The sequence below is a fragment of the Asterias amurensis genome, chromosome 12 (assembly GCF_032118995.1).
Source record: "Asterias amurensis chromosome 12, ASM3211899v1".
In the NCBI taxonomy this organism is placed as follows: domain Eukaryota; kingdom Metazoa; phylum Echinodermata; class Asteroidea; order Forcipulatida; family Asteriidae; genus Asterias; species Asterias amurensis.
Window position 1 is genome coordinate 7,826,163 of NC_092659.1, and position 14,910 is coordinate 7,841,072.

Consider the following 14,910-nt stretch of genomic DNA (forward strand, 5'->3'; position numbering starts at 1 on the left):
TTATTCTACTGCCGCGGAGTAGATAATCGCAAGACAGTTCCCTAAGAACAACTCTACCTGGCAAGTAGATACACACATGGTGTTACCGCAAACCAAATATATATTGATACCCCACCATGCAATGCCTCAAATCCTATATTTTTTCTCAAGTTTTGCAATGAGCAGGGTTGACATAAAAAAGGGGGGTTTGACTGAAGGTAAAAGTCAGAAATATCAACCATGTATGTATAAATTATGAGCCAAAATTCAGGAGAATAACAAATCATTTAGAAGCCCAACTTAGGGTTATCTACATCACTATCACTATCGGGCAATCCCAGTCCCAGCTATAGTTGGGCCATCCCAACAGTAACATTCAAGTTGGGACTGGCCAGTCCCATTTAGATTATTCCAAAGTGGGGGCCGGCATAAAGTTTTTAGGTTTTGTGGTCAAACTCAGAATTTCTTGGATGGAACCTACCCATACTTTTTTTTTTTTTTTTTTTTTTTTTTTTGGGGGGGGGGGGATTTGCATTAATTAGTTCCTAAAGTGATCATTGAACCACACCTAATAAAATTTCATCCAATACTCAACATTAAAAACTATCAGATTCATGATCTCACTTGTATTTACACGAGATATTTTAAAAAGGTGCAAAAAAAAATTGCTTAATTTTCAGATCGGTTTTATTTGTTTTACTTCTTTGTACAAAACACACCTGTAATTCTTACAAAAATATGTTAAAATCTCCACCCAAAAATAATCCAATACAAATTACCTTCTGGAATAAATGACAATCCTGCATCTAATAATACAACCTATTTATAACATACAGTCCTGCAGCAAAACATTCTAAAAAGACTACTTTCTGAATAAAATAAAACAATACAAATTAATTGTGTCGATAATCAAGTTTTCATCTGTGGGGAATATAAGGGGGAGGGGGGTTGAGATAAAATATATTGTATGGGATTCGAGACAATGTTTAGGTTTTGTGGGATCAACTATCAGTCAATTCTTGTTCAAAGAGTACTGTTACAAAGAGTACATTCTGAAGTCCCAACTCCAATCTCTGCTCTTTCCCTCTTATAACAACATTCCTGCTATAAAGAAATCAGCTGTTGTGTTTTCTGTTCAGATTTTCAGAAACAGTTTTCTTATGACTTAAAGGGAAATGTTATAATATTTATTCGGGCAATCTCATTGCTTTGATTGGGTGAGTATAGGTCTATGCAAAACGTTTGAACCCATTTGTCATTAAAAGCATATGGTTAGAAAGATGTTTTAAAAATAGAATACATCGATCCACACCAGTAGGCCTCTACCACCCGCTTCAGACAGGCGCTCCAGAGTCGCGCAGAACCAAAATCTGACTTAGTACATGAAAAGTTTGACGTCTGAAACAGTTAGGAGCGACTGGACCGCTAGAAGTCGAAAGATCGACTGTTGCAGTCGTCCCGAACGACTCTGGAGCGCCTTGGTTTCAGACGTCGATCTTTTCATGAGCCGAGCCAATATAAGTTTTACATAAGTTAAGTTCGCCTGTCTGAAACCAAAAGTTATTTGGGTCGACCTGTCTGAAACGGGTATAAATTGCAAGTTTTTTTGTTTTACAGTCCGCCATTTTGTGGGATCAAATTTCATGCCGTGTTAGTTCCTGATGTCAAAGGAAACCATGCAGTTGCGAGGCACATTTGGGTGGATCATCATATTTTACTTTTAAAACACCTTTCATAACAAACAGTTTCAAACACTTTTCATGGACCAACTCGCCTGATCCAAGGCAACGTGTCCCTTTAATTACAGATGGAAATGTTTCAAAGTGGTTCTAGTAATGAACTTCATAATCAAAAAGCTTTCAAACTAAAATTCAACAATGATGTCTTTGTTTATCATTCCTAACATGGTAGGGTTATGAAACCTATCAACAGTGCTTTTGTACTCCTTTCCTTCCTCATCAGTGGACAGTAAGCCATTTTCGAGTTAGATTTAATAATGTCTGGTACAATGACGTGCTTGATCACAATTCAACACTTAAATTTGAGATCCTCATCAGACTGTCGAGACAGTTGCAATGTCACATGATTTGGGGGAAACTGTTGCGTAGTTACGTGATCACCCATACACAATTCTGACTGGATGTGTATGACACATATAATACCAGGGTCTGTTCATCTGGAGGTTGCTATACAAAAGCTTGCCCCGAATCATGTCACATAGCAACTGTACAGTTGTTATACCGCCCTCTGTTGACTGTGTCTCTGTATTCTGAGAAATTCAAATGTACAGTAAGCAGTAACTTGTGACTTAGCTAGTCATTGTACCAGACACTAATCAAATCTAACTCTCAAATGGCTAATTGTAGAGGTCAGGAAACCCCTTTTTTTTTTAGCAATTTCTCCAAGAAACACGTTTGAAATTTGATTTTTCATGAAGTGTTTTCAACAGTTTTGTTTTTATATTATAATTACATACCATATCTACATACCATACGGTTAAATTGATTACATAACTGCATCTGGAAAAAGAATATGATTGTCTTTAATCTTACACCCCAAGTAATTGTGTTATGAAACAACAACCAAAGATGACGGAATTAACAAAAAAAAAGAACATAGCAGACAATTGTTAGGCAATGTTTTTCCACTGCTTAAAGGCAGTGGACACTATTGGTAATAACTCAAAATAATTTTTAGCATAAAAACTTACTTCTTGCTAACAAGCAGCAATGGAGAGCTGTTGATAGTATAAAACTTTGTGAGAAACGGCTCCCTCTGAAGTAACGTAGTTTTCAAGAAAGAAGTAATTTCAATGAATTTGATTTCGAGACCTCAGAACTATATTTTGAGGTCCCCAAATCAAGCGTCTGAAAGCACACAACTTCATGTGACAAGGGTGTTTTTTCTTTCATTATTATCTTGCAACTTTGACGACCAATTGAGCTCAAACTTTTCACAGGTTTTTTATTTCACAGGTTTGTTATTTTATGCATATGTTGAGATACACCAAGTGATTGTCTGGTCTTTGACAATTACCAATAGTGTCCAGTGTATTTAAGCAGGTCTATGAATTTGGGTCTAGATCTTGAATAAAAACGTCAAATATTATTTGGTTGTACCTATATTTGGTTGACCCACACACACATGCAAAATGTGCACAATCCCCCACACTGTAAAGCTAGTCTATCTAGAAGGGTTTCAAGATATAAAGAAGAAGATGGAAAAACAAAATTGTGAATCTTTTCTTAACAATTAACTAAAAATGTAATGTGCAGATTGGGAAACAAAAAAGTGAGAGACAACTGTGATCAAATTTTCACATTTGTTTTTTATCTTATTCTTGAAGACAACAAGATTGGGTTAAATGTCATCTTCTAAACCCCCCCCCCCCACCCAAGATTTTTTTTTTTAAATATAAATATATACATGTAGACCTTATGCACATGATGTCATGACAGGAGTCAAAACAGAGTTCGCTTACTGGCCCATCCTAAACAGTGTGCGTATAAAGACATGAGTTTATTGTTTTTAACAGGCATGATATTTGGTGTTCGGGAAAAGTAGGACAATTTCATTGAGTACAAGGGTTAGACCTACATTACATGTACACATACATGTACATGGTCAGGGCTAAAAACTAACACTGGACCACTGGACAACAGACCCGAGGCCAGCGATCTTAGCACTGGTCCAGTATGGGGTGTTGTGGCCGAGCGGATAAGAGCACCGATCCGAATTCAAGCTCTGGTGAATCTGTTTAGCGGAGTGTGGGTTCGAATCCTGGTCGTGACACTCGTGTCCCTGAGCAAGACACTTCGCTATAATTGCTTCTCTCCACCCAGGAGTAAATGGGTACCTGTGAGGGCAGAGTTGGTTCTTGTGATTGATTAGCCTTGATTGCGCTACATATTTGGCGGCACAGGCTGTATACTCCACAGGGAGCTGAGATGGTTTAAGGAATGATTTAAGGCCCAGTGACCAGGGGTAATAATGTTGAAGCGTCATGAGCGTCACTGCGTGACGAACCTGATGAGCGCTATATAAGAAGCCACTCAAAACAGGACAAGCCCTGCCGTTAACTTAGGATTAATCTTAGGACTTAGGACGAGTTCAGTTGCGTATCCGAAGACGTTAGAACGCATTGAACACATCCTAAGTTAGGACAAGTTACTCATCCTAACTCGAGGTAAGATTAATCCTAGCGTTTCGTGAAATCTTCTGGAGTGGTCTTGTTTTTTTGGTTTTTTTTCATTTGAATATAACAATAAGCTACCTCACTGTGTAATATTTTTTTGAAAAAATGTTAGCTAAGAGACTGATGAATAATTTTCGAATTCTTTTCGATATCAAAGTGCTACACATAAAATAAATTAGATAGATTTTCTCTTAGTGCTTGTCCAACTTTAGTTTGATTCTGATCTTGTACAAAAATTATGTTAAATATTGAGCTAAAAGCCCTTCTAAATTAGAAAAAAATATCATGCCTGTCTAAAGAGGACAGCAGGCTGACATCAGTGCATAAGGTGCCATTGTATCATCTCACAGGAAACCTAAAGCCCCTGGCAATCGATCCCTCCCAGCCAAACGCCCCCCCCCCAATCCCCAACCCTGAATCCCATTAGTTTTCACACCATCAATTCCCACACCATCAATTCCCGACACTTTTCAGCATCTTCAAGATTGTATTTGTGTCGTTGACGAGCTGGTTGGCGCTCTTGTAGACGTTGGTGATGTGGCCGTCCCTGAAGTATACCTTGAGTGTGTCGCTGAAGTTCTTGGAGGAGCTGATGAATTCTTTCTTATGCGACTCCAGCACCTGAACAAGATAATAATAATAACAGTAGTCTGACAAGGTAATGATAACAACAACAAAAGCAAGTTCTTATATAGCGCATAGTATAGAAATATTGACTGCTATGACGGACTTATTTAAAATTATAGACCCAAGGTGATGTCAAAACTATGACTACATGTATGCCCAAGGCGAAGGTTTTAACATCACCAAGGGCCCATATTTTTAACCGTGCCTCGATTATTAAGCAGTCAATATTTCTTTTACATACCAAATAATATGGATTCTTATAATCTGCTTATCTCGGTTTGACATGTACACAAACAATCCTGACCATGGTGAAAGGTCGGCTGCGAAGAATGGTTCAAAATGGGCGCATACATACTTGGGCGACCTTTTTTAGGGCAGGCACAGTTAGTTATGACGTCATCTTCATAGAAAATGGGGGCCCAGCTACTTCAATAACTCCATTTTTAACCAATCAGATTAGAGGAATCTATGAGGTATATAACATGAGATATCTCCCTCTGAAATGAAGTCATATTCAAAAAAACTGTATCTGGAAACTTTAATAAGCACAACAGCTGATATCAGTTGTTACAAACCAAACTAAGGACAATATGTTTACACACTAAAATTTGTGCATGATTTATACTATTTTCTCCGGACTCACACAAAGGCTCAAGCCCAAATGTCACAGAATTGTTATCAAACAAAACATGAATGCTGTCTGTGACTATTTTGTCAGCTCTACCATTCATATATAACAAACACATTTAATAACTTACCTTTTTACGATCTTTAAGTCGATTTCCTCCGTGCTCCCTGATGAGTTTATTCAAAGCTTCTAATAAATCTTTGATTCCACTTGCGACGTCCCTGTTAAAAAATGTGATGCGTTTGAGCGTTACAAAATAACAAAAACTGTTGATTATTGAAAAACAATAACAGAAAAAAAAACCATCTGGGTGAGACTTGAATTCACAATTTATGACATTCAAGAGCAAATGCCTTTACCTGTTTACCATTAACCCACTGAGCTTGCTCGATCGGTTTGAATCTCCTATTAATATAAATTCTAAATATCGAATAATAAACCATGATTTGGGGTTGAACAACTGATTAGAGAGCCGAGGAATTTGAACCAACGGATTAGCTTGCTAGCGCTCTACATTTACCAACTGAGCTATCTAGACCTATGATGGCGCTTACTCTTTCAAAGTTCAACATCCGTCAAGGTCATAAAAGCATCTTGAGCCTGCCCAGTAATCTTGGTCCAGATAAACATGCAAGTTTGCAGCTCTTCAGGTCTCCAACTCCAAATCAAAATAATAATATCTGTACAAATTCTACTCACTTGATTGTTTGTAGAAACTTCGGCCTGTCACCAATCTCGTTGGGGAGCCTTGCCAGGATTTTCTTCAGCTCCTTGGCTTGCTTGTTGAGAATCTGAAACTCCTTCTCCGGCCGTCTCAATGTGTATTCTAGGGGGAGAGAAGGAGAACATGATGCAGATTAAATAGGTGGAGATCTTATATGTCATTTGCTTTGAACTATAAGGTTATTAATGGCAATTTCAGATTTTAAAGGCAGTGGACACTATTGGTAATTGTCAAGGACTAGGCTTCACAGTTGGTGTACCTCAACATATGCATAAAATAACAAACCTGTGAAGATTTGAGCTCAATCGGTCATCGAACTTGCGAGATAATAATGAAAGAAAAAACACCCTTGTCACACGAAGTTGTGTGCGTTTAGATGGTTGATTTCGAGACCTCAAGTTCTGAATCTGAGGTCTCGAAATCAAATTCATGGAAAATTACTTCTTTCTTGAAAACTATGGCACTTCAGAGGGAGCCGTTTCTCACAATGTTTTATACCATCAATCTCTCCCCATTACTCGTCACCAAGAAAGGTTTTATGATAATAATTATTTTGAGTAATGCCCAATAGTGTCCACTGCCTTTAAATGTTTTACTTAAAAAGTTAATGTTTCTTTTTGCCAAACAAATTCTTAGAAGACCACTCTTGATCAATTAACCTCATTTACCAGGAGCTCAAATAATGTGAATTTTTTTTAAAATGAAAGCCAACAAATTGCAAAAGTTCTGAGCACCATTACATTAAGTGTGACCTTGTACATTCGTGGGCCTTTCAACCAGGTAAATTCAAATGGGAAAGTTTACATTTTGTGTCTTTATTTCCAAATAAATCCACGATTTATAAAGAGTCATCGGAACACAGAAACCTCTTGCTTAGCAAAAATGGGTTACCAACCAAATTACAAAACATAAAAGCTGTGACTGGTACCCTACTCATTTCTTTTGCTAAGCAAAATTGTCTGCTAACCAACTTTATAAAATTGGCCCCAGGTCTAATATCTCTACCCACCTTCCCTGTCATGGGCAGCAAGTTTGAGCAGACACTCTGTTAGGTTCACATCGGCCAATCTTGCATCAAGGATTCCACTAATAATGTCCTGACTGATTCCGGGGTTCTGTTTCTCCGCTTTTTCAAACGCTGCCCTCAACGTCTGTGCAGCAGACAGGTCGATTTTCTCAAGCTGTGCATGGTTTAAAGACAATTGGTCACATTCAGTTAAGTAACAATAATGTAAAAAATAAATAAACAGAACAAGAATCAATAGTTTCAATCTGAAAGTTCACTGATTAAAGTTACCTGTATATAGAATTTTTTTTCTTCACACATTAGAGTATATGTTTCTGAACAATAAAATTATTTTTTGAGTAATTGTTTTTAAAGTTGTGTGGGGGTGACTCCGCCTACCCCTTTTGTGACGTCAATCGAGGCAGACTTTGCCTGGATCGAACATCAAACACACGTACGTGCAAGTACATTCAAGTCCTAGTCGTGAGTTTGTACAGTTCGGAAATGTTTTTTTCTTGCATAATTTTCTGGCAATGTCGACCAGGTGTATTGCTGCTGGATGCAGCAAAACGACTAAAGATGGGGTCAGTTTACAAGTCTTTTCCAGCGCTGTGCAGCAAACACTTTGAGCCGTCGTGCTTTCGAGAATCCGGAATACACTACACATTTTGACATGAAGAGAAAAGTTCTTTTCTAAAACATGACGCCATCCCAACAATTTTTCCAGCTAGTGGGGAAGTTGAAAAGGTACCTGAAAGACGTACCGAACCTATAGGAGCATTTGCCTAACGTGAAAAAAATCAGGTATTGTTTCAACTTTTGAATAAAATCCCTGTCAAAGTTGAGAAAATACAAAGACCTCCAATCACCAGTTTGCTTTCTCCGGTTGCTGCACTAGATGATATGCCTTGCAAAAAAAACCTGACAAAACATTATAACTGTCATAGGCCTAGGCTCGACTTCGCAAAGACCTAACACAAATTACGATGGAAATGTAGACAACCCATGTCTAAAGATGAATCTTGGTGCTTTTGTGAAATTGGCTCCTGGAATTACATCGTTTCGTTTTCTGAAAGGCATTTTAATTTTGATTCTTTGACGCTATTGACCCATTTCACCTGACGTCATCATCAAAAAAAATCTTGATACTGGTGGGCAATTTCACTGTGCGTTTGCATAGAGTATGCTGTGCGTTATGCAGTGAAGTGCGCATTTAAGGCGACGCAGCGTTAATACAAGTAAACCTAACTTGCCCACCAACATGGTGAGCGTGGCACCAGTCGCCGCGTCTGACGCGCGTGCAAGGGGTCAATAGGAAAATTTTGAAGCCTGGTCACTAAGGCCAAGACAAACGGCAACAGAGGCCACAACCTCTATGTACTTCCAGGCCATGTGTCAAGGACGAGTCCAAGTCCTTTGCCTGTGTGATTCAAGTCAAATCCAAGTCACCAAAACTGTGCCTGACTCTGAGTCGAGTCTGAATAATTTAGAGGTCATGGAGGAACTGGCCCCCACTGCCCTGGTCTTTGCCTTGGTGCCCCTTTAACAGTTTCTAATAGACTTTCAGATTTTGCCATAGAAATGCCCTTTGCAAAATGGAAATGGTATTGCGCTTTCAAAGATGAAATTCCCTGCCTGCTACACCATGTACTAATGTACATAGCAGTGAACTTAAACTCACAAGAAAGAATCACATAAACTTTAAGATGTCACAGCAAGATCTCAAAATTACAATCATCTACTTCTTGTTTCATTGGAAAAGTTTCCGTATGGCGCCACCAATTTTTCATTTGATATGAAACAATATAAAATGTAGTATCTAATTTACCTCAATGAGATGCCTTTTTGTAAAAATGAGTGAAAAAGAGGTGGCGCCATACGGAAAGTTATCTATTTAATTTTGTTTGAGCTCATGGTGCTTTGCATTGTGACATCACTCTTACATGTAAAAGCAATAAAGTCTGATACACCAGTCAGATCAGTCTTAACTCTTTGTGAAATCAGCCCATGTTCCAGCAAACTGTATAATATAAGTGCCAAAATTAAAGGAACACGTTGCCTTGGATCGGTCGAGTTGGTCTTTGAAAAGCGTTTGTAACCGTTTTTTTTATAAAAATGTATATATGGTTGGAAAGATGTTTTAAAAGAAGAATACAATGATCCACTCAAATTTGCCTCGAAATTGCGTGGTTTTACTGTGCAAACTAAGAGGCCGTTCACAATTATCAACATTTTCACAAGTGTACAAAGAGTACACTTTTTCAAGACCCCCCCCCCTCCCCTAAAAGTGTACGAATAAAATGTTGATTTTTGTTCACACAAGTCTAAATATAGATACATGTCCTTGCTATGTACACTGAACAAAGTAAATTTTCATGTACGTTGCAGACTACGATGCCGCGCATGCTGTACCAATCTTGCACTAGTATCGTCTAATTCCTGCACTGTTTTCAAATTGCGCAGATAATTCATGCACGATCTCCAAATTGCGCAAACTATTCCATATCTATCGGCATATAGCGCACACTACTCCTGTACTATTGTCAAATTGCGCAAAATATTCATGCTCAAATAGATATGCCAATTGCATAAACCACAAACCATTCCTGCACGATCGGCAGTTACACAAACTATTCTTGCAAGATGGACTGATTGTGCAAACAATTTTGCGCAAATCAATTCAACACGAACAAAACCACTTTAGTGCACGATCGCCGCCTGAACAAATTTCGAGTTTCAGATTTGCATCCGGGTGTTACCGGGTGACAACTATTACTGCACGATCACAGACTTGGAACCAAGTCTAAATGCCACGCTGTTGTCAAAATGTAGTCAGGATGCCCTGCGACACAGAGAAAAATGCACGCGGAATGCCTTTACGAAATAGCCGACTATTGGGTACCAGTCGCTGCACACTATTATGGTACACAAAGGTAGGTGATGCAGTGCACTGAACAGTGGTTTGTGTTCGTCTCTAGTGTTTTTCGAAATGTTTTGCCCGGGCGCGATATTTTTTGTCCGGGCGGACAACGAGTTTGTCCAGGCGCAGCATTTTTGTCCGGGCGCATTTGATATTTTTGTCCGGGCGCAGCGCCCTGGCCGAAAAAACGATCGACATTAAAAATATTTTATAAAGCGTACGGCAGGCATAAACCCCCTCCCCCCCAGCGTACGGTTTGTACGCTCGTGAAAATGTTGATAATTGTGAACGGCCCCTAACACGGTCGGTCACGTCAAAAATTTGACTCCCATAAATGGCCGACCGTGTTAGTCGACGAGGTAAATGGAAAACCGTGCAATTTAGAGGCATGTTTGAGTGGATCATTGTATTCTACTTTTACAACATCTTTCTACTTATATGCATTTTATAACAAACGGTTACAAACGCTTTTCAAAGACTAACTCGACCGATCCAAGGCAATGTGTTCCTTTAAAAGTTTGCTGGAATACAAAAAAAAACTTTTGATCGAGTGAAGCACTGATTATTTATCATACCTCATCTAGAATGGGGAAAAGCACTACATGAAGTGAAAACGACACAACAGAAGACGTGTCATTATCATCCTCCATGGTCATACTGGGGTCATACGGGTCCACTCCTTCACACTTTCACAATAGATGTTCTGGTTTTATCTGCAAATAAATAAAAAGGAAGTTCAGAAAACAAATATTTATATAAAGCCCAGTTCATACCATGGAGGTAGAACTCCATGGAGGTAGAACTCCATGTTCGTACTAACTTAGTTCATACTTCATTAGAAATGTGAAAGTGAATCAAATTTCCTTGTGTGGAAGTTGAAAATAAAACAGCGCGTAGGTAAAGGCCTACATGTACATGATTATTTGCAGCACAACATTTGCATCACATTCGCTTTCCTGCAAAGTAAGAACCTTGCTTAAAGGCAGTGGACACTATTGGTAATTACTCAAAATAATTATTAGCATAAAACCTCACTTGGTAACGAGTAATCTCAACATATGCATAAAATAACAAACCTGTGAAAATTTGAGCTCGATTGGTCGTCGGAGTTGCGAGATAACTATGAAAGAAAAAAACACCCTTGTCACACGAAGTTGTGTGCTTTTGATGCTTGGTTTCGAGACCCCAAATTCTAAATCTGAGGTCTCAAAATCAAATTTGTGGAAAATTACTTCTTTCTCGAAAACTACGTTACTTCAGAGGGAGCCGTTTCTCACTATGTTTTATACTATGATCCTCTCCCCATTACTCGTAATCAAGAAAGGTTTTATGATGATAGATTAATTACCGATAGTGTCCACTGCCTTTATTAAGGATGGCTGTACATCAAATTTTGGCCAATGAAATGAATCCCTACAAACAGTTATGAAGGTGTACTACATAAAGATAAAGATTTGCAAGTTAGATAATTTATTAGATCAAATTACATTTATTTTTTAGGATTAAAATAATCAAACGGTTCAAAAAACCAAAGGTAAACATTGCCTTTAATTGTGCTACAATTACATGTACATTAATTAGGCCTATTAGACTACTTAATTCAAATTAATGGAATTTAAAGGCACTGTACACGTTTGGTAATTGTCAAAAGACCAGTGTTCTCACTTGGTGTATCCCATCATAAGCATAAAGTAACAAACCTGTGAAAATTTGGGCTCAATTGGTCATCAAAGTTGCGAGAAAATGATGAAAGAAAAACACCCTTGTTGGACGAATTTGTGTGATTTCAGTTAGGAATAAAAGACTTCTAGCTAGAAGTCTTTTATTATTTTGGTGAGAAATTACCTCTGTCTCAAAAACTACGTTACTTCAGAGGGAGTCGTTTCCTACAATGTTTTATACTATCAACAGCTCTCCAATGCTCGTTACCAAGTCAGTTTTTAAGTTAATATTTGTTTTGAGCAATTACCAAACGTGTACTTCCCTTTAACAATTTACTTAAGATAAGTTTCCCTGAAATTAGTTTGGATGTTAAAATTATTTTATGTTTTACTAGAAATGTATTCTTACATCAATATTTTATTCCAAGATTCTTGGAATAAAATATTGTCTTACACAAACTGCAACGGAAAGTTCATTGTTTCCATGACTTTAGTTTACCCTAGATTAATCTAGTTGCGATAACGTAACCCTCCTGCCGATGGCGTAGCCGGAGGGTTACGAAGCTAACGCAATGTTTGCAGGGCGAAATATTTTAGTCAACAGATTTGCTCAATTTTTACCACTTTCAAAAATCATGACACAAATTCTATGAACACATACTTAATCCTCAATGTCTAATGAATAACATTCAAAAACACAATTGCGAAAATATTTTGAAAAAAAGGACAAAAACTTACCAGATCCCGAGAGCGAAACAGTCACAAATTTCCCAGGTTCTATTTTTGAACCTGTCGCTGGTTACCAAGCGCTAAACCCAACCACAGGTACCAGCCAATTGAATTGACGACCTGCCGACCGAGCCGCAGCCGAGTTTGACTAAACCATTCTGTAAAAGGGGTGTTACAAGGGGTGCTGCAGTGCGCTAAGTGAGTGAACAGCGGGCATAGTAAACGGACAGCGCACACGCACTGCCTTATAACACCCCTTTTACAGAATCGTTTAATCCAACAGCAATGAACATCGGGAAGTCACAAAATGGCGAAGCGACAGGTTCAAAATAGAACCTGGGAAATTTGTGACTGTTTCGCTCCAGGATCTGGTAAGCTTTTGTACTTTTTTTCAAAATACTTTCTCAGTGGTGTTTTAAATGTTATTTATTAGATATTGAGGATTAAGGTCATGTTCATAGAATTTGTGTCATGATTTTCAAAAGTGGTAAAAAAAATGGAGAAAATCTGCTGACTAGCTGTTGAAATTGTACGTTTTTAACCATTTCGCCCTGCACACATTGCGTTAGATTCGTAACCCTCCGGCTCCGCCGTCCGCAGGAGGGTTACGTTATCGCAACTAAGATTAATCATGCTTAAGAAATTAGAAAGATATTTTTTTTTTAAACGGTGATAAGTTTCTGACACAAAGTCTGATACAAAGGGTCGCTACCTCCCCACACACTTTATTTAATTTTTTGGGCTGAATAGCCCGACTTGACTTTGAACCGGGCAAGTTGACTGCAGACTATGTACTCTCTACTCCAGTCTAGCGGAACGAACCGCATTCAATAATGCATCAATTATATATAACCATGGTTATACTTATATAGGGCCTAGTTGTAAAAAAATAATATTGTATTGTATTGATTGTTAATTTGTTGTAAAGGAGCAACTCACTGCGGACCAAACTTCAGACCGAGTTGGCAGATAACTTTACGTCCATAAGCCAGCACCACCTTTCACTATTTTTTAGTTTTACAAAGAAAAAGGGAAAAGTTTCCGTATGGCGCCACCACTTTTCCATTCCTTTTTCGATATGAAATAAATTAATAATAAAGTATCTACAACTAATTTAATTTACCTCAATCAGTCAATGAGATATCCCTTTTTGTAAATGAGTAAAAAAGTGGTGGCAGTGGCACCATACGGAAAGTTATCCGGTCGTTTTGTACATGTACCTCTCTTCTGCTGACAAAATCACTTGACCAGCATGACCAGCAGTAGTTAGTTGTGTTTTACTGCTGTTTGATTTTGACTTTGAAGTTTGATTGACACGAAATCTGAAACAATTTCCTCCAAGAAAAAGTCTACAACTCACGTTTTGATGCTGTCAAACTCGCAATCACCGTGTAGCCGTTTTGAAGAGCACAACACCGTCACGTCATTTTCAATACGTAAGTAATAGTACTTGAAAATCACCAACAAAAGCAGTAACTTTTCGACCCCAATTATTATGTGTCATACACAAAAATACGCAATAACTAAACCGGGTGGAGTCGCTTAAATCAACATAGTCAGTGCGACGGTCAAACTAGTATGAATGACATACTAATGTAGTCTGGGTCACTGACACAATATCGCCGTTAATTGAAGCTAGCAACCGAACGGAAGCTAGCACAGTATTGGGCCCGAAATAGCTAGCCGCGTATTCGTGTCAGAGATTAGACAATGTTTATGGGCGGGCGGAATGGGAGGTGGGGGGGGGGTGCATACCCTTGAGAAAAAGGAGCACAAGCACTGCTCACCCTCTAATTTCGCCACTGCAATGACAATGATGTAGACAATCAAACTAGAAGTAAAGTAAAATTTATTGAAAGATTGATCAACAAAAACAATTAAATGCAAAAGTTCAATGGCTCTCAACGAACCCCTGTTTTTGAATGCCTAGGCAGTTTAGGCTTATTATTCCCTGTATATTCCCATTGCTTGATTGAAGATTCAATTCCCAAGTACACCATCAAAATGCGCCATGATACAATGAGTCTCCCTAGGCCTACTGTTATTGTAAAACTCAATGAGTCCAAGCATTAATGTTCTAGTATTAATTTTGTCTAAGCGCTCTCTAACTTTGATCATTATGAAGAATTGGTACAGACACCTGGCGACGTACCCCCCCCCCCCCCCCCACACACACAGTAGGCCCATTACCCCATTACCCGGTCCTATGCCTTCCACCATATTCTTATTTTCCACTGAAGCTCATCTTTACCTGTTCTGCATCAGTCTTCGAAGTCAGACCTTGTGGTTATTACTCAGGCTTGTTTTGGGACCATAAGAATCAGACCTACCATCTTTAAAGGGGCACTGTATGCGTGATAATAGTCTGCTTGTCCATGATATTATTGCATGACAACAGTAAAATAACAACACCAAGTGCTCCAGGTATTTTTTTTGTTCAA

General features: G+C 38.5%; 1 protein-coding gene across 1 annotated transcript; it reads right to left on the bottom strand.

Moving 5' to 3' along the window:
- Nucleotides 1-4,588: 4,588 nt before the first annotated feature.
- LOC139945152 (programmed cell death protein 10-A-like) lies at nt 4,589-14,028 on the bottom strand. Its single transcript, XM_071942430.1, has 6 exons — nt 13,830-14,028; nt 10,655-10,792; nt 7,163-7,334; nt 6,129-6,255; nt 5,560-5,650; nt 4,589-4,795 (listed from the first exon to the last, which is right to left on the bottom strand). The coding sequence occupies exons 2-6, from the start codon at nt 10,733-10,735 to the stop codon at nt 4,628-4,630; spliced, it is 639 nt and encodes a 212-aa protein (XP_071798531.1). The 5' UTR covers nt 10,736-10,792; nt 13,830-14,028; the 3' UTR covers nt 4,589-4,627.
- Between the last annotated feature and the right edge of the window lie 882 nt (nt 14,029-14,910).

Excerpts from the sequence above, each read along its gene's own strand:
- LOC139945152 (XM_071942430.1), bottom strand. The coding sequence starts at position 10,735 with ATGACCATGGAGGATGATAATGACACGTCTTCTGTTGTGTCGTTTTCA. Across the intron at positions 6,256-7,162 it reads TGCTGCCCATGACAGGGAAG|AATACACATTGAGACGGCCG; the intron begins GTGGGTAGAGAT and ends CTCTCCCCCTAG. Across the intron at positions 5,651-6,128 it reads AAGTTTCTACAAACAATCAA|GGACGTCGCAAGTGGAATCA; the intron begins GTGAGTAGAATT and ends ATTTTTTAACAG.